General features: G+C 42.9%; 1 protein-coding gene across 4 annotated transcripts; it reads left to right on the top strand.

Moving 5' to 3' along the window:
• The first annotated feature begins 903 nt into the window (after positions 1 to 903).
• Positions 904 to 22,675, top strand: mapk6 (mitogen-activated protein kinase 6). 4 transcript variants are annotated; one of them, XM_076995341.1, is made up of 6 exons: positions 904 to 1,086; positions 6,615 to 7,875; positions 10,566 to 10,710; positions 10,995 to 11,159; positions 15,526 to 15,727; positions 19,684 to 22,675. In XM_076995341.1, exons 2-6 carry the CDS (start codon positions 7,321 to 7,323, stop codon positions 20,765 to 20,767), a joined length of 2,151 nt encoding a protein of 716 aa, XP_076851456.1. In that variant the 5' UTR covers positions 904 to 1,086; positions 6,615 to 7,320; the 3' UTR covers positions 20,768 to 22,675. The 4 variants fall into 4 exon arrangements, with proteins under 4 accessions (XP_076851456.1, XP_076851457.1, XP_076851454.1 ...); XM_076995342.1 differs by lacking the exon at positions 904 to 1,086 and adding an exon at positions 3,729 to 4,138; XM_076995339.1 differs by lacking the exon at positions 904 to 1,086 and adding an exon at positions 4,863 to 5,002.
• Positions 22,676 to 23,156: the final 481 nt, after the last annotated feature.

The following is a 23,156-nucleotide window of genomic DNA, read 5'->3' as shown; positions in this document are numbered from 1 at the left end:
CACCAGCAGGCTAAGGAAGAGTTTCTTTCCTGAAGCGGTTATCCTCATGAACACTGCACAGTCACTTTAAACGTCACACAACATTGCACAACCTTTCTCTGCACCTCCAATGCACTGTTACCTATAACCAAGTCATAGTACTGTTCTGCAGTATATTGCACAGACTATATTACTGTATATACCATATAACTGTATTATATTCTGTATTATATTCTATATTACATTCAATTGTACATTTATATTTACGAATCAGCACTACCGCACTTTCTGTAAATAATGTTTTCTATTGCACTCTGGTTAGATGCCAACCACATTTCATTGGCGCGTACTTGTACTTGCACAGTGACAATAAAGTTGAATCTAATCTAATCTAATCTAACATGGACTGTACCATTAATTAAAGTGCTGCAACATGGACTGCAGCACTAGTGTGATGCAGCATGTTCCACTATGTAACCAGAATTATTAATAACTAATTGAGCTGTAGCACCCTAACCCTACCCATAACCCCCTAGTGGAGGACCCTAACCCTAACCTAACCTACCCCTAACCCCCTAGTGGAGGACTGTGAGTTCATGCTAGTGCCTGTTCTAAACTAGAATTGTTCAATAAACCTTAATAAGCACTGTTCAGGCCAATGGACAACAAACAGGCACAGGTCTGTGTTAGTGAGAGACAATGTGTGTGTGTTTATGTGAGAGAGAGAAAGAGGGAGAGAAAGAGAGAGAGAGTGAAAGAAAGAGAGAGAGAGAGAGAGAGAGAGAGAGTGTTTGTGTGTAGAGGTGCTGGGCGGTCTGTAATAGAGTGGGACAGGCGCTGGCAGGCCAATCCATACACAGGCACATTCCCTCCCCTTTGCCCATGGACTATATTTAACCCAGCATGGAGATTCAGCTCAGACCCAGCACTGGCACGTTTAGCTGAACACAGAGGGACAGGTCCTGTCCTTCATTCCAGATACTCTGACCTCTATTCTTTCTGGACACAATATCTGTTGTTAGTACTGGACACTACTTTTCACCTTTTTGCTCTTTCGTATGGATTAAAAAATGTTGATCCTGGAGACACTGCACTCTAACAGGCATGGTGAGTGGCTTGTGAGGCTGGCAAAGGCCTTTTAGGTGATGATGATGAGGGTGATGACAATGAGGATGAAGATAAATTAGTGCTTATTAGGAGAGAGAAGAAACAGTCCTGATGATCTGTGTATTTATTTCTCTTTCTTACTTTCCTCTCATATACACAGACTCTCTCTGTCTCACACATACACACACATTCTCTCTTGCTCTTTCTCCCCTCTGCCCCCTTGTGACAGTGTGATATAGGTCCTGGGATCACCTAGTCTGATTTACGAGAGCAGGCAGGGCAGTAACATGCGAACAGACTGTACACAGACAGCTTCAGGATTTAAGATCGTTCCAGTTCCTTCCCTGCATAGACTACCACAGCTGTCACAAGGTATAGTGATTTGCACCAGACCACCAGACCTCTTAATTTCTGTTATCTCAGGAGCCACAGAAGGCAGGTTACATTAACCCTAACCTAACCATACCCTAACCCAAGCCAGAGTGCAGAATCAGGCACTGACCTTAAAAACCCGTTCCCTGCTCCTCCTGTTCTTGCAACAAATACTCTGGTGATCTCTGGTTGGAGGCAGTAGTGTCTCGGTTTCAAGAAGTTATGAAATGGATCCACTGCCTTCTGTGGCTCCTGAGATAACAGAAATTAAGAGGTCTGGTGGTCTGGTGCAAATCACTACACCTTGTGACAGCCGTGGTAGTCTAATCCCAGTTCAACACATCATACAAGCCTGTTCTGGAACAGCTGAGAAAGCAGAATGTCAACTGTCTCAATACAAGACTTGTGTGTGTGTGTGTGTGTGTGAGAGTGTGTGAGAGAGAGAGAGAGAGAGAGAGAGAGAGAGAGAGAGAGAGAGAGAGAGAGAGAGAGAGAGAGAGAGAGAGAGAGAGAGATACCAATCCACTGAACCATGAACTGGCTCTGTGGATTATGTAAGTCCTGGCTTGTAGAACATTCCAGCAGTGGTTTATTGTTGTGGTCAGTAACGTTGCCTGTGGGAGGACAGGTAAGGATCAGTCTGAATCTGACTCCATCTGTCCAGTCTTGGAGAGGAACTGTATGCTGCACCTGCAAATGATTTTATGTAGAACTAATCTCATACAGGTCTATAACAATACTCTGGCATGAAAAAGTAATAACTTGCACTCAAAACAATTGCTCACAACTAAAACATTTTATCAGAGACCTAAAAATAATCAGTATGCAGGTAATAATTTACATCTTTTCATATATCCTTGCATATTTAAATGCTGTTAAACACCACTTGATGTTTTCCATTTCCTAATTTGACATGATAAAGAAACTAAATATCCATAGTTATCTCCTGCATGGCTTAACAGAACATGAGTCAGGGATCATTAATGACGAGCATAATGACCCTCTAAACGCTGCCTTAATGAAATGAAATGAAAATGAAATGTGCCATATTTGTCAATTGTGAATTTACACCCCAATCGAAATTTGTCCTCCGCATTTTACCCATCTGTGCAATTAGAACACACACACACACACACACTAGTGATTACTAGGGGGCTGTGGTGCACACATGCCCAGAGCCACGGACGTAATTTTGGTGGGGGACGGGGGGGACATGTCCCCCCCCACTTTTTCAAAAGCCGGTTTTGGTCCCCCCCAGTTTTTACAGTTAAAACCAAATATTTAAGTAGTGACAAAGTCATGTCCCCCCCACTTTTTAACGGTAAAAAAACCAATATCCAAATAGCGACAAATCTAGCACTAGGATCATGCAGCACCCCCCCCCCCCCCCCCCGCTTAACAGTTCGCCACCCCAGGTTGTGTCCCCCCCACTTGTGAAATCAAAACTACGTCCATGCCCAGAGCGGTGGGCAGCCCTAGCCTGGCACCCAGGGAGCAGTTGGGGTTAGGTGCCTTGCTCAAGGGCACCTCAGTCATGGTCTCAGGCCTGGGAATCGAACCCATGACCCTCCTGTCACAAGACCAGTTCCCTACCACAAGACCATGACTGCCCCCCATGACTGCCTTAAAAACTCATGATAGATTACACTACTTTACAGGGACATATCTGAACCTAACAAACTACTACAATGTTTGGATCAGGATACCAGCACTATTAGCACAGTTAGCACTGTAACACAGCCAGCGCTGGTCTGGCTTTTACAATGTTCATTTACATACGTCGAAGTACAATCATGACAGTAAAACACACTTGTTTTCTGAGAAATGGGTGAGACTGGGAGACTTGCAGGACAGATGCACTGTGTGGTCTGCAGTAACAGTGCTGCACTGATCTGCAAATACTCTTCATGGCTCAACTGTTAAAGCCTCAGGACTGAATGGCAGCAGTGTATACACACCACAGCACCCACACAACAAGCAAGAAACCCCTCCTTTAAACTTTACCATATATCACAGAATAATCAAGCAACAACAACAGACACAGGCAAACAATTAAAGAGACAGTCAGAGACACAAGACACCGGAGACGACAGACGGAGAGAAGCAGGTTTAGGTAATCTGAGAGTACTCTTCGTTTGATGGGATATTTATGTCTTTACTGAGAGCAATGTATAATTTACTGAGCGTGGTCTAGCGCATGGTAGGCTGTGTGTGCAGCGGCCGGGGTTGCGCAGTCGTGGTGCTGAGCGGGCACTCGCACCTCTACCTCCGTTGGTGATGCACTGTTCGTTCACCAATACCGGCTAGTGCGGTGTGGGCGACGGCTGTCTCCGTGCCGGGATATTTGCGAAGTGCTCGGATACATCATATTTGAGTAGTTACGGTTGTATGTGATTGACTGCGTGTCTTGTTTTACCAAAGGCTGCCGAATACTCGCAAGCTGTCGGAATACCTTGGGAAATCAATGCGGTCATGGTGCAGAGCGCGATGCGCAAGTGCTGGCAGCGCACACACTTTTGGCCCAGCGAAGACACTCGAAACGGACGGATCTGTACAAAGGATTAAACTGGAATATTCCATAAATCATTACTCGTTTGTCTCATCGGACGTCTTAGCCAGCACACAAGTAACCTATCGATATAACGCGTCGGGAGAGGGAACCCTGTTCAAGCCAACTACAGTACGTAGTCTAGTTCCCTAATGAGTGGACATTCTCAAGCATATTGTACTTAAGACTAAATTATACAGAAGATTGCTTTGCATGCTATTTATTAAAAGGAGATATTAACAGCAGTATACGTGTCTGAGAAAGTGTGGCGATCAGAACACCAGATTAATCTGCCAAAATATAAGATATATTATATAATATTCTTCCAACAGGGTAGAGATTCGGCTACATTAATTATTACAAGACATGCTTACTGCTTACCTAAAACCTGTGATAAAACATACACAAATAATAAATAACATATATAATACAATAAACCTTGGATTTATAGAACATGGTTTCCAATTGTAGTTGCTTTCTTCCCCTAACGGCAGATCAGAGATCGGCAGCTATAACAGCATTTTCTATAACGGCCTTTCCTACTGATGACAGAAAGCTATGAACAAAATATACCTTCTTGATTTTAATTAGCCTATTTTCATGGGGCTAATTAGTGCAATCAATGTTTCTATGAACCAAAATTTAAAAAATATCACAAGGCCCCATTTATGACTGAAGTTTAGAATATATATATAATTCATCTGTCGAAATATCAACCTTTAACTTACTCAGTCTGGTTTCCCCCGTTGATTTGATCGCTTCGTTTTAACCGGACTCGTTAGCTCTCCGCCAGCGCTGTTGCGGCGTCTTGAGCTTCCCGCCGCGGCTCCGCATCACAGCCGCTTCCTTCCGGTCCGCAAATGGCGGCTCAGCCCCCCAGATAGCGACTACAGTCCGAATGGAGAATATCCTCGCTAGACGAGACAAACGAAGAGCCGACCGACTAAATTCGGTTAGGAGACCATAAGAAGATCATAAATGAGACGATCGAGGAAAGTAAGTTGTTTTATATCTATGGTGTGGGACAGTAATCACATTTAATCCGGTTTTGTTTGTTTGAACGTAACCGTCTCGCTCGCGTGACCGAGTTAGCTGTAGCAGCGCGCGCTAACAACGGCCGCCTTTGTTCGGAGGCCGTTTGGCGAGTCGGACGCGGCGGCGGCGGAGTGTGTGGGGGACGTTAGGCGCTCTGTGCGGCTACAACTAAACCGCGGTGCTCTCTTGACGTTATATCCACTTGTCCCGATATCACCAGTGTTAATAATGGTTACATTTGCCACAACGCCCGAGTAGGTGGATAAGCAGACAGATAGTCTGGCGTCTGAAGAGCGCTTAGTACTAGATTACTTGGCTACTTATTAACGTTAGTTAACTACCGGGGTAGTACTAGATTACTTAACTACTGATTAATGTTAGTTAACTGCCGGGGTTAGTACTAGATTACTTAACTACTGACTCATGATCGTTAACTATCGGGGTTAGTACTAGATTACTACTGATTAATGTTAGTTGACTACGGGGATAAGTACTAGATTACTTAACTACCGACCTAACGAGGACTGTACTGCAACGTAAAACCACCACAACGCCAGTTAAAGTGGGTGAAACAAAATGGTAGCGGGGAAGGTTGGTCGATGATGGCGTTCAAGTGGTGGAGCTGGTGTTGACCTCTCCGCTCAATCCCTTCACTGGACCAATTTAATCGGATTAGCCAGATAATGTATAACGTTTCAACAAAAATCCGAACCCGAGATTGCCGATCGGGTCTGTAATATTTGTTCGCTAAAATCCTCTCCCCGGAACTTCAGCGAACTTCAACATGTCGATTATCAAAGTCTCGGTACGTGGGGTATAATGTCAGTGTAGGTTAATAAAACGGCATGATCAAAATGAGTTAACTTCACCGTTTTGCTTGCTTAACTAAATAACCAAACTAACATTACTATAGACTGACCTAACTAAATTACCAAACTAACATTACTATACAGACTAACTTTAAATAACCAAACTAATATTACTGTACAGACTAACCTAACTAAATAACCAAACTAAAATTATTGTACAGACCAGCCAGTTGCTATATTAGCTAGTCTGCTAACTTGCTAAAGGTTTCGGCTGGCATGTTGTTAATTTAGCTCTTAGCTAAGTTGCTGACACGAAGCTTGCTAGGTAATTAAGGAATATGACTTTACTACCAGTACATAAATGTAACTAATGTTTATCATATGGATTCATATGTTGTGTGAATTTCAGAGCTGTTTGTTTAATAGTAAGGTAATATTCCCATCGTTTTTCGTTGCCGTGTACTTTGGTCAACAAAATGGTTGGCAACAAGTCGCCCAGCGGTCGTCCTGCGGAGATGCAACGTGGCTCTATCATGTACCAAGTGTGCATTGTGACTTGTAAAGAGGTTATTGAGATTACCATCCAGTTAGGTTAAGAGTTTGGGTTTTGAAACAATAGGTAGATTTTTGTATATTAATGATGTGTAAAACTAAGACAAAGCTACAGTTAAGATTACCTGCAATGTTAAAATTCTCATGTGTATGTTGGTGGCTTTATTTTGGATCACTTAATTGATCTACTTTTTTCTGTGTTTGTATTGCAGGGAACCCAATTGTAAAATGGAGGATAGTTTTGATTGCGACTGCGGTGAGCTTGAACCACCTGATCAGTGAGGAAACTGTGCGTGTTCCTGCTGAAAGTGTGTGTTCGTGCTGAGGTTGGCGGACTTTTTCACATCAGACATCAGCTGCTTTGGAACAGGACAAATATAAAGCTAGTGTAGTCACCCAGCTTGTGTGTTTAGTTAGCACGACAGGATGAAGCTGCTGCCCGGAACAAGTCGTACACTGTATGTATTAGCACTGCTAGACTGCTTCAGTTATCCACAGAGAGTAGTGATCAGCCACCTAATCCATTCCTAATCCATTCCACTGCAAGTTTATGAACATTTGGGAGAGGAAATAAAGTTTGAACATCCCCTGTCCCCCAGTCAAAGGAAAAGGCTCCCTTCAATATTTAGGATTGGTTGTAATAATTTTTGTTTGCTTGATTTTTGCTTGGGGAAACTGCTAGCATATTCTACCAAATTATCAGAATTATCTTGTTGGTTCGCACTGACAAGGCTCAGCACTCAAGAGGGTGAGCAGTGAAACGCGGGGCAGAAAACGCTGTGTGGTCTGCTGCCCCAACCCCCAAGCTCATTGCAGTAGAGGGCAAAACGAAGTGAGGCGTTGTACACACCTGTCACACCAACAGTCGACTTCCTCTCGCCCGTGAGCAGAGGCTTCCAAAATAAAACACAAGCGAGAATGGCGGAGAAGTTTGAGAGCCTTATGAACATTCATGGCTTTGACTTGGGCCCACGCTACATGGACCTGAAGCCTCTGGGCTGTGGTGGCAATGGTCTGGTGTTTTCTGCCGTAGACATGGACTGTGACAAGCGTGTGGCCGTGAAGAAGATCATCCTGACGGACCCACAGAGCGTGAAGCATGCGCTGCGGGAGATCAAGATCATCCGGCGCCTGGACCATGATAACATAGTGAAGGTGTTCGAGACACTGGGTCCCTGCGGACGTCACCTGGCCGAGGACGTGGGCGCGCTCACAGAGGTGAACTCTGTCTACATCGTGCAGGAGTATGTGGAGACGGATCTGTGCAAGGTGCTGGAGCAGGGCCTGCTGTCTGAGGGCCATGCACGCCTTTTCATGTACCAGCTATTACGCGGCCTCAAATATATTCACTCTGCCAACGTCCTGCATCGGGACCTCAAACCTGCCAACCTGTTTGTCAATACTGAAGACCTGGTGCTGAAGATCGGAGACTTCGGGCTGGCCCGCATCATGGACCCACACTACTCACACAAGGTACAAGATTTGATCAGACTTAATTCTGGTAATTGTCTGGGTTTTTTTGCACTCTGTTTAGTAAGCTGGTTTGATGTGCTGTGCCCTCTGCTGTTGAGGGTTAGTCTCATCAGAGCAGTATTTTGCAACTCTGTCCCAAGGACAGCACTGATGAATGCTGATGCAATGGATCTATTTAGGGCAAATGCTAAAGGCATGTAAGCTCTGCCAGGCCTCAGGGTCTGAGCTGCACTGTAAGCAGACCCATGCTTTCTCCTCTGGCCTTTGTTATTCTGAAGGCCCTTGTTGATGACGTGTTGCACTGCTGACGGGTGTGAGAAAGGAAGTGAACAGTGTTCATGACGATTGTTTGAAGTTCCTGATATAATGTCTCTGCTTCCTGTGAGTCACTCTTGTGTCTGACATTTCTCCTGCAGCAGGTGAACAGTGGCTGTGGTGTTCTTGTGTGTAGCTGCAAGAAAACATTTGAGTGAAAGGGCTTTTTCTTCATGAGACTATCAGTCTGAGCTTCTACGTTCGGACTTGATGGCTGAGTGCTGCTGCTGGGCGTGCGTTAATTGCGTGTTTGCAGCATGTTGGCTAGCGTCATGCATGTGCTGGGTTTTTTTTTTTACCCCTGTTTTCATTTGGTGAACTGTGACTAATCTTCCTGCAGGCTGTGAGAAAGAGGTTAATGGACAATTTTGTCTTGTTTTTCTCTGTCTCCCCTCCTGGTCACAGACACCCTCACCTCTTCCTGAATGGTTGTGGTTAGCTGTTGTTTGGTAGAATAGTTCCATGACCTGCAGTCTCCTGAGCTGTTCAGGCAGAAGACGTGTGGGGACTTGAGGGTGGCACGGGGACTTGTGAGGGTAACCCTTAACTCTACAGCTCAGTTGGAGGTGGGGCCATAAGCCACAGTGCTGCACAACAGAACTGTCATGCTTTTCAAATGCTCCTGGATATTTGAAGCTGAGTTACATATGAAGGAGTGTGCCTCCATGCACTCTGGCCCTGGCGCCTACACCTTCTTGTGTTGAATAGTCTGGATAAGCATCGAAGAGCCTTTTATGTATCGTGAGGCAGTAATCTGAATGGAGATGGAGACAAGGTGTGTGTGTGTGTGTGTGAGGTGTCTGTGTCTTTCTCTTTTTCCAGTCCTTCTTTCCAGTCAGCATTTTTGTTGCGACTTCTAAATGTTTCCATGAGAACCAAAGAGCATATTTTTCTGTCACTGACACTGTAACCATGGTGGCTACACTTTCTCAAATGGGGAAGATGAGCATATCAAACATGACGTATGAAATGCCTGCATGTCTCCTTAAGAGTCCAGCGACCACTCGGACATGAGGAGACTCTCACTGCCCTCTTCCTGCATGACTGTTGGTCTGAGCCACTCGTCCGAGTGCCCTGTCTGATATGGGACCAGTTTGGGTCACGGAGGGGTAGGGATAATTTACCTAGTGCAGATGGAGGAACTCTGTGTAAAAGCACTGATTGAGGCAGGAAGGGGCCACTCTGCCCCTCTGACATTCCCTCTGCAGCTCACAGGAATAGCTGGGGATTTTGGTGGGGGCCTTGAGCAGGCAGGCCATTTGTGGATAAGGATATGGGCACTCAGTGAAGCATAGGTAATTATTGACCAGGACGTCCCTACAGAGGCTGTGATGGAAAATGAGAGCGTTTGTGGAACGTGTTTTTTTTTTTTTTACTTTTTTTTTGGTTAGGGATATAATAATGTTCTTCTGGATGGTTTTAGTTTGTGGACAGAGCAGGTTGTGCTGTCTGTGTCTCTGTTGGGGCGTTTTCCTTGTAACTCTTGGTCCCTTCTGTGGGGGATCTGGTTCCGTGTTTTGTCTGTCTCTGTCGTATGTGTCCGTGTTTCCGTTCTGTGAGGGTGAGTGAGAACCCTAATTCAGTGAGTTGTTTGAAGTCTGCCTCGTTGGTGGACTAACAGTGAGAAGGGCTTTGGATGTTTACACTTTGCCAGATCACTGCAGTTGGGTTGACCGGCTGTCGTGTGTGCAGTTTGTCTTCTCACACAGCACCCATTAAAAGTCTGGGGGCTTTTCACATGCACATGGTTTTTGAGAACTGATTCATATTTGGAAGTATTTTGAGCCATACTCAGATTTAGGTGACTTCCTATTACATCATTTCCTGATTGAGTCTTATTCACCTGCTCCAGCACAGGCAGAGGAACTGTGGCACTGTGAGAGGAAACCGGCTTCAGTCATACAGGCTAGCCTCCCTTTCTCATTAAGGGAAATCGAATAGATGGTGAGTGTCTTCACTCGCTCTCTGCCATGGGCTTCTGTATGGTCTCAGAATGGGCTTGGGTTAGAATTCAACTATGAAAGCACCTGGGACAGCTGCTCCTGCTCCTTTTTGTATGTGAGGGCTAGCTGACTGGCTGTTTTTTCTCTGCCTCCCTCCTGATGAACATGCCTCAATTCCCAGGAAGTGTGTCAGGGGGACGGTGGCATGACAGGAGTGTAATAAAATCAGCTGTGTCATACCTGTAACGTATGGAGCTGTGGTGTGTTGAGCTAATATGTTCTGTAGTCAGACACTAGTACTGAAAGGGTTGGATTGGGCATTGCATCAGGCTCTTAACTGTGCAGTGTTCCTAAAACAGAGGCTGGTAAATAATTGTATTGCTTTCTGTATATAGCCTGTCGCTGTACTACAGCATAATGCCTCTCTTCCAGGGACACTTATCAGAGGGTCTCGTCACCAAGTGGTACCGTTCACCGCGCCTCCTCCTCTCCCCCAACAACTACACTAAAGCCATCGACATGTGGGCTGCTGGCTGTATCTTTGCGGAAATGCTCACGGGGAAAACTCTGTTTGCAGGTCAGCTTATGCCCTTTGCATCTCTCTCTCTCTGTGTCAGTCTGAACTCTAGTATTGGTGGTATGACAGTGTAATGTAGGTCAAACTGACATTTCCTCAGACCAAGGGGAGAGCTTAATTCAAAGTAGGTCAGAGCTGTTTTGGCCTCAAATGCATGGGTCTTGGAGGGGTTTATGGGGTTTCCATAATTGTGTATCATGGTTGGACTAAAGGATTTGAGCTCTGTTGTTCAGATAATCCTGCACCTTAACAATGTTTTTTTCATTACCACTGCCAAACTGTAGGAGCTCATGAGTTGGAGCAGATGCAGCTGATCTTGGAGTCCATACCTGTCCTCCATGAAGAGGACCGGCAGGAGCTTCAAAGCGTCATTCCTGTCTTCATCAAAAAGGACATGTCGATACCCCATGTGCCACTCGCAAAACTTCTGCCAGGGGTCAGCACAGGAGGTCAGTTTGCCTGCGTGTATACACACACAAATTCTTATTATCAGTCCCACCAGGATTTCGCGGGCCTTTTTTGTGATTGTTGCGGGCTAAAATATTTGATGTTGCGGGTGTTTTTCAAAAAAATTGCGATGGAAGTTGCGGTGTGTTTTTGCTTTTTTGTGAGTACATTACAATAGGGAGTAAATGTTGTATGGTTTCCTCTATTTAGTAGTCCATTTTAATTATCTATTTACTTATTTATTCAGGCTTGGCAACTTTGCAAGATCGCTTGGAGTGAGATTTGAACCTGCAGAGGGTGGCGAACATTAATTGTTGACGGGGGGGCGGGGTTAGCGAACATAAGTTGTTACCGGGCGGCCTGTAAAATGGACACAAATTAAGTATTATATCGAGATCGATCGCCAGTGGTTGGCGCGAGAGCGAACTAGTAACTCATAGATATGGATCAGAGATAAATAAACTTTATCTCTGACTTTAAACTTTATCTCAGTTTAAAGTTTAAACTTATAAACTTTATCTCAGCCCCTCGCCGCTTGCATGTGCTGCAGTGACTTCGCGGGCTACCGTTGCATTGTGGGGAATGTAGTGTTTATGCGTGCAAAACACCATCGGGCGGCTGTGGCCTGCGGGCCGGTTCTAATAGTAATTAAATATCATCCAGGGGGCCATAGATAATCAATTCGCGGGTCGGATCTGGACAGTTTATCCCCGCTTTCATGTAGTGTACCGGGATACTGCTTTTCCTGATCTTTTTGCCGTTATTTTCGTCGCTCATGCTGCTTTCAGTCTGCTCCTCTTGAACGTATATACGGAAGTAAGGCGGGAGTTTGTCGACGTCACATCAAGACGACATCAGTGATTGGTCAAATTTGCGGGAAAGTTGCGGTGATTGGCAGAAGTTGCAACACCGCCCTGAATTCGCGGGGTTTGCTTGAAGTTGCGTTGAAGTTGCAAATCGCAACTTTCTGGAGGGTCTGTTATTATAACCCATGGACTTGAATTTGTTTCTAACTGAAACATGGTTAAATGTCAGTACTGCCAAACTTCAGATTCATAAATGTGTCTGGAGCCAGGTGTCCAGCTAAGCTAACCTTGCCAAGAGGCTAAACGATGCTGTGGAAAATTCTACAGTACTTAAATGTTCTAATACTGCTTATATTCTAATATGCATGCTCTTATTCGCAACTGTTTATTCATACTCGCAGTCGCAACTGCGTCCTTCGTAGCTCTTCTTAGCTGTTCTCTTGGCTAATTTCTGCTTTAACGTTCTACCCAAACAACTCTACATAATCTCCAGCTAAAGTAAACCTTTCCTTTTTCTATTATGTCAAAGTATATGCAATCAAAATATTCACTAGCAAAATAATCTACAACTGTTTCAACTTCGCCAGAGTCAATCGCTTGTAGGGCTGTGATGGTATGGATTTTTTCTTACTGGGGTGAGATAAATAAATTATAAATAAAAACATGCACTTTTTAAATTAACAAAAACTTGATTTGTCAAAGTAAATACTTGAGGCAAAATTATGGCCATAATATTGTTAATAATGACGTGAATTTAAAATATCTTATTTTTCCGTTTTCATGTTCCTTGCAAGACAAACCAACATGTTCACTTAGTCCAGTCTAAGGGAAGATATAAACGAGGTGGCAATGTTGACTGCCATGCTGAATACACACTCCGATGGAGTGCTCGTTGCGCAAACGGTCATATATTTTCTGGCAATGTTTGACAGAAGAGGGAATCGAATTTGATTCCCCTCGTTTATCTGCGCATAAATACGCTACAGATTATATTGTCAATTTATGTTTCTATGCACATAAGAGCTAGACTTTAATTATCCATCACAGCAAATGCCACGGCATTATCTATGTCCAAAGCCACACTGGCTCAAGGGTGTTAATTATTTTAAATAAAATACACACTGGCTATACGGAAGTTCAACTCTGACCACATGACTTCGCAGTATTATAGCAGTATTATGTCTAAATATCTAGTTGGGACAAAACTAGAGTGCTCAATGAACTAAGTTATAATCACTGAAACACCCGAATATCATCTGTAGCATCTTTATGCGTGTGCAAACAAGGGGACTCGGATTCTGCCCGGGAGTAGGAATCTACTCTGTTAAGTTTGGCATAACGCATAGTTTGAAAAAATTTCTCCGTCGTGCCTGCTGCTTGCATATGATAAATGACAATGAGTACTTTCTTCTTTGATTTACAACTTTGACCTAACACCTGATTAACTTTCTGCTCCGCCCCCTAACGGGTGAAGAAAAATCTACAGAAAAGCAGCACCCCATTATGAGCCGCATGGTTCAAATTGTGGGGGAAAAGTAGCAGCTTATACTTGTACGGTAATCGCACAATTTATTTAATGGACTGTTCCTCTCGTGTACACAGTGATTGCAATGGAAATGTTTTTTCGCAATGGAAACGATTCATTTTATAAATAAATAAATAGATAAACGACGGTAATGAGCTCAACACCCCGGTAGGCATTACATAACTGTGGTTTTGCGATAATGCGGTTATCGTCACAGCCCTAATCGCTTGTGCTCTGGAGAGCTTAGCATGTTTACAACCCATCTGGCTTGCTGTATTGCACATGTCTTTCTCAAAGACAATTAATTACCAATCATGGCAAGTGAGGTGTTAATCTTTTCATATTCGAGTGAGCTATTGGTTAGAACAGTTATCAATCACTTCGTCAGCTTGTCGCATTTGCTGTTACTTGAAGGCCGCCCCACCCTTCCCCCTTCACACCTCACCAGACAGAGGTGTGAAAAGCTGTCATAAATAAACCACCACCACCCTCCAGACCAATAAAAACTACGGAATTCAAAACTAAACAGATGTAGCTTTGCAATTCCAGAATAGATTATGTAAAACGACGCTGCGTGATTGCTGATAAGTCGAGAATTTTTTGTTCCCAGCAAAGGAGAGGATTATGAGAGCAAGCAAATAAAGGTATTTACAAACGTCCCATATGCTGTTTGAAAGTGTGATACCGGTGCTTTGATAGTAAATTAATTTTTGGTGACAAAACATGGTCATCTTACTTCGTAGACTTTTTAAAAGGACAATTTAAAGGGCGAGTTAAGTTGCATGTATAAACCACATAGTGTGAACACGGTGTGTTCAGAATGGGATTTCTCGTTTCATGTAGATGGCTGAAATCCGTATGCAGAAAGTTATACTAGTTCTAAAAAAGAAATTTAGTGTGATGGGCTTGTGTTTGAAGAATTTTAAATATTCTAATATTAGTTATTTTTATGCGGTCACGGGATCACTATCGGTAAGTGCAAAAAGAGGTTAATGATGTAACTTTCAGATCAGTACTGTATGTTCTTTGATGCACGGGCCTCAACAGAACAAATTCCGGTGTATACATTTTTTAGAAGAGGTTTATCAATGGCAGAACAGCTACACTTTTCACAAGCAAAATAAGTATTTCACCATACAAATCATCTGGATCTGTTGATTAGCTGAACAACTTCAACTAAAAAATTGTTCGTGTTTTGGATGAAATTGCTCCACTTAAATCTAAAACTCTTTCAGGTAAACCAAGAGCACAGCTCAACGATAGAATGCAGGAAATATGAACAAAAATCTTCAGATTAACCAAGACATCTACAAAAATATGCTGCATGTTTGCAATATAATCATATGTAAAAATATGCTGGTACAATCATGTAAAGCAAGACTCACCTTTAACTCCAACATTATCAACATCACTTAGATTTACTCAACCCTTTCACCAGACAACTACAGTACCTGTAAGTGCCATGAGCACATCACTAACTGGATGTGTCAAAACATTCTACAATGTAAAATAAGTGTGATACAGAGATATGAGCCAGACAGGAATCTTGGATCATGAGGAACTAATCAGTCAGTCCTGCCCAAAGTAAAAACTAAATATGGAGAGTCAGAATTTAGCTGTTATGCTATTTCTAAATGGAACCAGCTGTCACAGGACATTAGAAGAGCTCCAATGCTAGATGTTTTAAACAAGATAAAAATGTCCTTTTTGGCTAGGCGTTTAGTTAGATGATGTTTTTTGTAGGTTGAAAATGTAGCGTAATTTCCTGCTTTTTCTTTTCATTATTCTCAATTTCTTATCATCTTTAATTTTCTGTTTTATTCCTTTAAAACCTTTTTATATTTTTGCCAAATACCTTCCCGAGGTGATAGATCCCGGGTCATTGTAAGCTTCTTTCCATTTTTCTTGTATAAAGCATTTTTATGGTTGGGGGCTAAGGGGTAGGGGTTGCAGTTAAGGTTGGGTTTAGGGTTATTGCCAGTGTGTATGAAAGGTGCTATATAAATAAACACGCCTTGATTTATCTCTGCCACCTAGCTCTAGATTTCCTTGAGAAGATCCTGACCTTTAACCCTATGGACCGTCTGACTGCGGAGGAAGCACTTGCCCACCCCTACATGAGTGACTACGCCTTCCCACTGGACGAGCCGGTCTCCACCCATCCCTTCCACATTGAGGATGAGGTGGATGACATCCTCCTGATGGACGAGAGCCACAGCCACACCTACAACTGGGACAGGTGAGATGCACACCTGAGCTTTGGATGCTCTCAGAGGCACTTGTTCTTGAGATTCTTGATTATTGGTTTGCTTGTTTAAGGGCACAAATATAGGTGGTTGTTTTTCTTAATGTAAATTACACACTAAAATTGGACTATTAAGCGGGACTAAATAGTCCAATTTTAGTGTGTTGACCCTTCTCTGATATTCAGATGTTACTACATAGGGCTGGGCAATATGGGAAACCCCCCCCCCCCCCCCCCCCCATATCAGTCGATATCGATATATAACACAATATAAATCAAATCACTATTACTCATACTTTAAGTGAGAAATGAACACAACTATAACTCTTGTTTCTGGCTAAAACCTGCAGATCAGATTGTTATTCACAATTCACAAGCGTTGTTATACAGTGTAAAGGTTTTATTACATAATTACCTAGCTATATACAACTGGGACATTTTATATATATATATATATATATATATATATATATATATATATATATATAAAATCTAAAGAGCTTCACTAATTCAGTACTGTTCTCTGTGATGAGACACAACTCTTGTTTCTAGTTAAAAACCTAGGGTATTATTCCCTTTGTCTTACCAGGTTGTCTATTTTGTGGAATTGTTTTGAGACATATTGCATCGTTCAGCTCACCCATGATAAAATCGCTTATCACTTTATATCACGGATAAGCTAAATGCTCTTTAAATGTAGCTAGCTAGAAAGAAACTAAGGCTTAAAGACCCTGATAAATCCCATTTAACACAATGTCATTTCTATCTAAATAGCTAGCTAGGGGACATAAAGCTGCTACATTTGCGTATTTTCAGCGTGTTTTGCTTTTGCAGCGTATATGGGGCCACTGTAGCAATTCAGCGTGCAGCCTGACAGTGTGCTACATCATCAGATTGCTTCTGTTGGTGGCGCTACTTAAGGCGGGAAATGGAAAATAATGTTTATTGAATTCATAGGTCATCGAGGAAAAATTTATCAAGAAACAAATAGAAATCAGTCAATCAAAAAAATTTTATTTGTATAGCGCTTTTTACAACAGTTGTTGTAACAAAGCAGCTTTACAAGTGCCAAGTAGCCCCCAGTGAGCAAGCCAAGGGCGACAGTGGCAAGGAAAAACTTCCTAAGGGCATGAGGAAGAAACCTTGAGAGGAACCAAGATTCAGGGGGGGGGAACCCATCCTCCTCTGGCCAACACCGGTCACCATGACAACAGCAACAATTTAGACAGAAAGAAATTAAGAAAAGGAAAAGATGTAATAATGTCCATCTTGGTGTAGGCATATCCGGTTAGGCTGGAGGTGGCCAGCCCAGGATGGATTGCTTGTCTCTCCTCATCTCGATCGAAACATCGATATTGTTTTATCGCCCAGCTCTAGTTGGGATAGGATAATCCTAACCAACCATCAGAACGGTCTAGACTTTGACATTAAGCCTCTTTCTAGCATGGTGTAATGGTACACCCAGTGTCAGATTTCATTTGTGGCCAGGAACAGTGTTAATTTTGACAGCAATTTTTTATTTTGTTTTAGTCTTAGTCTTTTGACTAAAATGTCATTTAGTTTTAGTCATAATTTAGTCATTGGATTTGTTTTTAGTCTTAGTGTAGTTTTAGTCGACTAATTATCATTAGAATTTAGTTGACTAATTATCAAAAGAATTTATTACACCATTTATATTTGTCAACTAGTCATTACATACACTTGCACAAAATGAAACATTTATTAACCAGTCACAGAATATTATTGTTTGTATGTGCAATATATATACAAAAACAAATTTCCAAACAACTTTATTGACCTGAACTTAGTTATTGAGCATAACAATAACAAAACATTAATGACCAGTAGGCCCGCTCTACCTGAAAACATGAAGTTTGTTATGAACAATGCATATTACATTCTATATAAAACTGGGTGCCGTAAAATACAGCAATGCCATAGCCCGCAGATGTCGTTTCATTTGTCCTATTTTTCCCGACATCATTGTCCCATGTGGTTTACACACCGTCTTCTTTTTCTCAGTCAAAGGAGAAATGTGTCCATATATCATTGCCAGAGGTGGAAAGAGTACTGAAAAATTGTAATTGAGTAAAAGTATCATTACTTTGCCTAAAATCTACTCAGAGTAAAAGTAAAATTACCCATCTCAAAATTTACTCGAGTAAAAGTACAAAATTACTTCATTTAAAATGTAATTTGAGTAAAAGTTACTTAGTTACTTTCAGTTATTTAATGCATGGATGAATCATGAACCAAATTCAGCACAAGTTGTTTTAATGGATTTCAAAGTGTATTTAAGTGCACATCCACACTTGCAAAAAGATCAGCTGGACTCAGGAACATACTTCCTCACAGCACAAGGACAGTCACAACCTGTACCATAAAGTGCAAACAATTTTCAGTCCTATTGTCCAACGGACAACACTATGATAAGAATAAAGAAATTTTAATTACAAATTTTTCAAAAAACAAAATGCACACAAAATTAAGTGCCCACAAGATGCCACAAATCAAACTAAAATGCAAAGGATTCCACTACTCACAATAAAATGCCCACAGGATCCCACATCAAAAATAAAAAATGCTCATAGGATCCCACAATTTAAAAGTAAGTGCTCACAGGATCCAACTATTCAAAATAGAGTGCCCACCAGATCCCACTATTCACAATAAAATGCCCACAGGTTGCCACAACTCAAAATAAAATATAAAATGACCACAGGATCCCACATCTCAAAATAAAACAAAATGGGCACAGGATTCCACTATTTAAAACGCTCACAGGATACAACTATTCAAAATACAGTGCCCACAGGATTCCACTTTTCACAATAAAATGTCCACAGGATCCCACAGAACCTGATAGATAGAAGATTTAAAGATAGACCAATCTCATCCTTTTGGAAAAAAAGTGCACCAGATTACGACCTGATTATGAGACAATGGAAAGTGCACGCGCAAGGCAAGGCCATGCAATTGGCCTTCAGTTCTGGGACTCAGAAGTTTAAATTTCTGCCCGCATTTAATTTTTCACCATCAATATTTTTTTACTCAGTAATGTGAGGGCGTTCAAATGTAGTGAAGTAAAACTACTTGGGGCAAAATGTACTCAAGTAAAAGTAAAAATTACATATTTCAAAAACTACTCAGAAAATTACAATTTACTCATAAAAAGTACTCAATTACAGCAATGTGAGTAAATGTAATTAGTTACTTTCCACCCCTGATCATTGCTTATCTTTCTCCCTGCTGACATTGTCGTGTTAACTTCGAGTTGAATTTCATGAGTGACCACAGTTCACAGGCCGCTATGGTCTCCCGGGTTCTGTGCGATGTGAAGACGTTAGTACTGATTGGATGGTTACACGGTTTGTCCCACCTCTCCGTGTACGCTAAAGTAGTTACGGTTGGATCTCTTCTTAACTTATCCCTACCTTTCACTAAACTAAATCAGGTCTGATTGAATGTCGTCGCTGGCCAATATTTTCGTCTCGTTTTTATTCGTTGACGGAAATGTCCTTTAATTTAGTCATAGTTTTTATCCCTTCGTATAGTTTTTTAGTTATCGTCTCGTTTTCGTCATGAAAAAAAGGTTCGTTGACGAAAACTATGATAAATTATTCGTCAACGAAATTAACACTGGCCAGGAATTCACAACTGGGCACCTGCAAGTCTGGTTAAATGCAAAAGTAAACCTCCCTTGCACCTTGTGGAAGAGCAAGGCTCTTGCTCACTGGTGAGGCTAGCCCAACACCATTGGCTGTCGCTTAGTGCTGCAGATTAATTAAAACACTCCCCAGGCAGCTCCATGCTGATTTTTCTTTGTTTAATCATCGACCAGTAGGGCAAAGGGTTCATGTTGCTGTGGATGTCTTGTGTTGTGATGAGTGGGTAAAATTGACTCAGACTCACTTGTGAGCATGCTCCGTTTCTGGTGCCCTTCCTCACAGGTATCACGACAGCCAGCTGTCAGAGTTGGACTGGCATCTGTACAGCGCGGCGGAGGCTGAGGATGTGCAGCGTGACCCTCGGGCCTTGTCCGACGTCACGGATGACGAGGAGGCACAAGTAGACCCGCGCAAGTACGCCGACGCCGACAGCGAGAAGTTCCTGGACGAGCCATCGTTCGACCTGCTGCCAGAGTGCTCATGGCCGCCCAGCGATGATCACCATGAGAACAAATACTGCGAGCTGGAGTGTAGTCCCACATGCAACTACAAGGCTGTGTCCCCCTCCTACCTCGACAACCTGATCTGGCGCGAGAGTGAGGTAAACCACTACTACGAGCCCAAGCTCATCATCGACCTGTCCAACTGGAAGGAGCAGCAGAGCAAGGAGAAGAATGACCGTAAGGGCAAGAGCAAGTGTGAGAAGAACGGCTTGGTGAAGGCGCAGATGGCCCTGCGAGAAGCTGCCCACCACAGCCCACCAGAGAAGGACCGCCAACAGGAGAAGCTCCAGAGCCCCGGCTTCGACTTCGACTCCTTCATTGCCGGCACCATCAAGCTAAGCTTGCAGTCAGAGGCTGGTGACGTAGGCCTCTTGAACGAGCTCAACACCTCTGTGTCACAGTTGTCCAAGTCAGTCAGCCAAGAGAAGGACGAGAAATGCCAGGTGAACCTGGCCCAGCAGAGCGTACGGCAGCCGTGCCCATGGGACCGCCTCCCGGGGCCCGGCGCCGACGACTGTCTGATCGATGAGGCCTGCAGGAACGCACTGAAGGAAGGCAGCGGAGGGGGCAATGGCTATGTCAGTTACCTGGACCGGCTCTTCAGCAAGCAGGAGGAGACACCTGTGGACACGCCCCCCGACACCGAGGAGTCCATCTCCCCTGTCCGGGCCGACGCCACAGGCGGTTTCTGTGCACGGCACGGCGAGATTGTGCTAGAGTCACTGGCCATCGCAGGGTTCGACACGGCTGCTGACCTGCCACTGAAGTCCCTACAGGCCTCGCTCACACCCAGCGCCCACGTGAAGCGTTCCCCGCAGGTCACACACAAAACCTACAGCAGCATTTTTAAACATCTGAATTAAAGAAAACAACACCTTTAGCAGCAAAAGAGTCTTGGCTTTTTATTTTAATTTTTTTTTACTAGATGCTTAGTGTATTTTACTTGAATCATTTCATAACTTTTTACACATGGTTCCTGTTTTGGGTTTTGTTTTCTTTTTGATAATCCTCTGAATTAATGGAGGAGTACAGTTCATATCCTTCACTCCACATCGGTGTTCACACCCTGCACCCCACCCCTACATCTTCATCCTCCAGACTCGTATAGTAAAAACGGGGAAAAAGTATATTTAAAAAGTGGCATGCGGTTTGCACATAGCATAATGTAGATTCACACACACACACACGAGAGGCTGAAGGAGAAATGAGTCAACGATAACTAGTGAGATGGAGGGAGTATTGGGGGGTATTCAGAAGGGCAGGGGGGCACTAAAGGTGAGGGACGCCGCTCACGTCCCTGACTGCTCTCACGGGCTTTACAACTGACTCTGCCAACACAAGGCAACAAGCTCCTCTGTTGGCTTTTTTCCCCTCATCCATTATTTTAATTAATCAAACTCTTACGTGGGTAATCTTCCCTCCTTTTCCAAATGCCGTGGTCTTCTCTGGGGACCAGAACATACTGTTTTGACATGAACATTTGACATGATGCCAGCCAAGCAGCTGTTTTTCAAACGTAGGTTTGCAAACGTGTTCTCTACCTCAGAGGTAACAGCAGATCAGAGTCATGCTTTGAGTTCACCCTGTAGAACTAGCCAATGTGCAGTCACATGGCCCTAGGGTTTTCGTTTCTCATTTGCCATAGTGAAGTGTTAAAGATCATTTATTTATTTTTAAGCAGATGTGAGATATTTATTTTAAGATCCGTAATTTTCAATGTGACTATATGGGGAGTGAGGCATTGAACTTTGTTTTTCAGCACTGCGTGCGAGAGGATGTGTGCATGTGTTGACAGCTGGAAGCTTCTCATCCTGTTTGTTTTGAAGAACTTTAAACATGCTCCATTTCCAGCGTTTAGTTCATTTTGAGGGGTTTTTTTTTTTACTCGTAGGTGCTTTGTGTGAGAGGAAACATGGCTTTATCAAATCCAAAGCACCTAAAAGTCTTAATTTGTTCTTTTTATATAAATGTATTGAGTTGTGTGCATGAAAGAAATTATGGAAGGTACATTTTAAAGCGAAGTTTCCGTGAAGTCCTGTCACTTATTTTAGCTGTATGTTTTTACTTTCTTCTCCCCCAAATGAGCATGATTGGGTTGGTTAAGGGTATAGTGTGATTGGGTTAAGGGTATAGCATGTAGAGGATTTAAGGACTACTTTTTTTTTTTTTTTTTTTTTTTGTGTGTTTATGTACCGGTACTTCATTCTGTTATCATTTGGTTCCCCTGTAAAATAATAATAAAACGGCAAGAAAATATTTCCAGTTCATGCCTTATTGTCAGCAGCCCCCTTCGTAGCAGGGGTTGGGGTTGGGGCAGAGTGAAACAATCATTTTGATACTGTGACGAGTTCCCGAAGAGAGCACCATCCTGTGAGGTTAAAGCTTGGTTCAGATGTGCTTCCATTTTGGATGATTGATTAGAGATTGTGTAACAGCTGTGATAACTGCCACTTTGGTGGTGGTGTTTTGATCAGGTTTGTTTTGATCCACATATTTGTAGTTTTCCTGAATAGCTGACTACTACAGCCCAAGTCTTTTTCTAAGTAGTTTTAAAAGCCCCAGTATGATGAACTAGATGTTACATATTCTACCTTGAGTACTTCTCAAAGGTGTAGGCTTCACGCCATTCTCCTGGAGTGCACAATCCTGCCCTTTACTGCTGAAAATTTTTTTTTCGTAATATCACCAAAACGGAAAATGGTAAATGTCCATTGCACGTTTACTGGGGTTATTGAATAATTTTGTTGTTGCAATAAACAAACTGTCCTGAAGGATGCTGCTAGATTCCTTGCAGCGATTTGGAAAAAGTAAAGGGGGTGGGGGTGGGGGCGGGGGCATCACTGTGGGCAAGGATGGTCTCTCTGGGATACCGTGACTTTCAAACCCACTGACCTACCACAACGATATTCTCAAAGCAACACCTCACAACCAGCCTCATGGCTGCCTGTCGTGTGCCCTCACAATCTCAAAATCCTGTTTATTGGTTATGAATCCAACAGTGTAAATAATCTAGGGTTAGGATTAGGGTTGTAAATCCAACTGTAATTAAATAGTTACAATACTCATACTTTCATCAGGTGAAAAATAGCTAAGTATCCTGTAAATAGGAGCTGTGTTCTTGTAAAAATATCTAAAATAATAAATAATATAATAGAATAATAATGCTCAATAAAGATTTACAGGTATAGACATTAGTCCTCTTGCACACTGACTTGTGTTCGTTCAGAGACGCTACCTTGACTGCCAGCTCCC

The sequence above is a fragment of the Brachyhypopomus gauderio genome, chromosome 2 (genome assembly GCF_052324685.1).
Source record: "Brachyhypopomus gauderio isolate BG-103 chromosome 2, BGAUD_0.2, whole genome shotgun sequence".
Classification (NCBI taxonomy): domain Eukaryota; kingdom Metazoa; phylum Chordata; class Actinopteri; order Gymnotiformes; family Hypopomidae; genus Brachyhypopomus; species Brachyhypopomus gauderio.
Note: the sequence above shows the minus strand (reverse complement) of the source record. Positions and strands in the feature narration are given on the sequence as shown.

Excerpts from the sequence above, each read along its gene's own strand:
- mapk6 (XM_076995341.1), top strand. The coding sequence starts at position 7,321 with ATGGCGGAGAAGTTTGAGAGCCTTATGAACATTCATGGCTTTGACTTG. Across the intron at positions 10,711-10,994 it reads GGGGAAAACTCTGTTTGCAG|GAGCTCATGAGTTGGAGCAG; the intron begins GTCAGCTTATGC and ends GCCAAACTGTAG. Across the intron at positions 15,728-19,683 it reads CACACCTACAACTGGGACAG|GTATCACGACAGCCAGCTGT; the intron begins GTGAGATGCACA and ends CCTTCCTCACAG.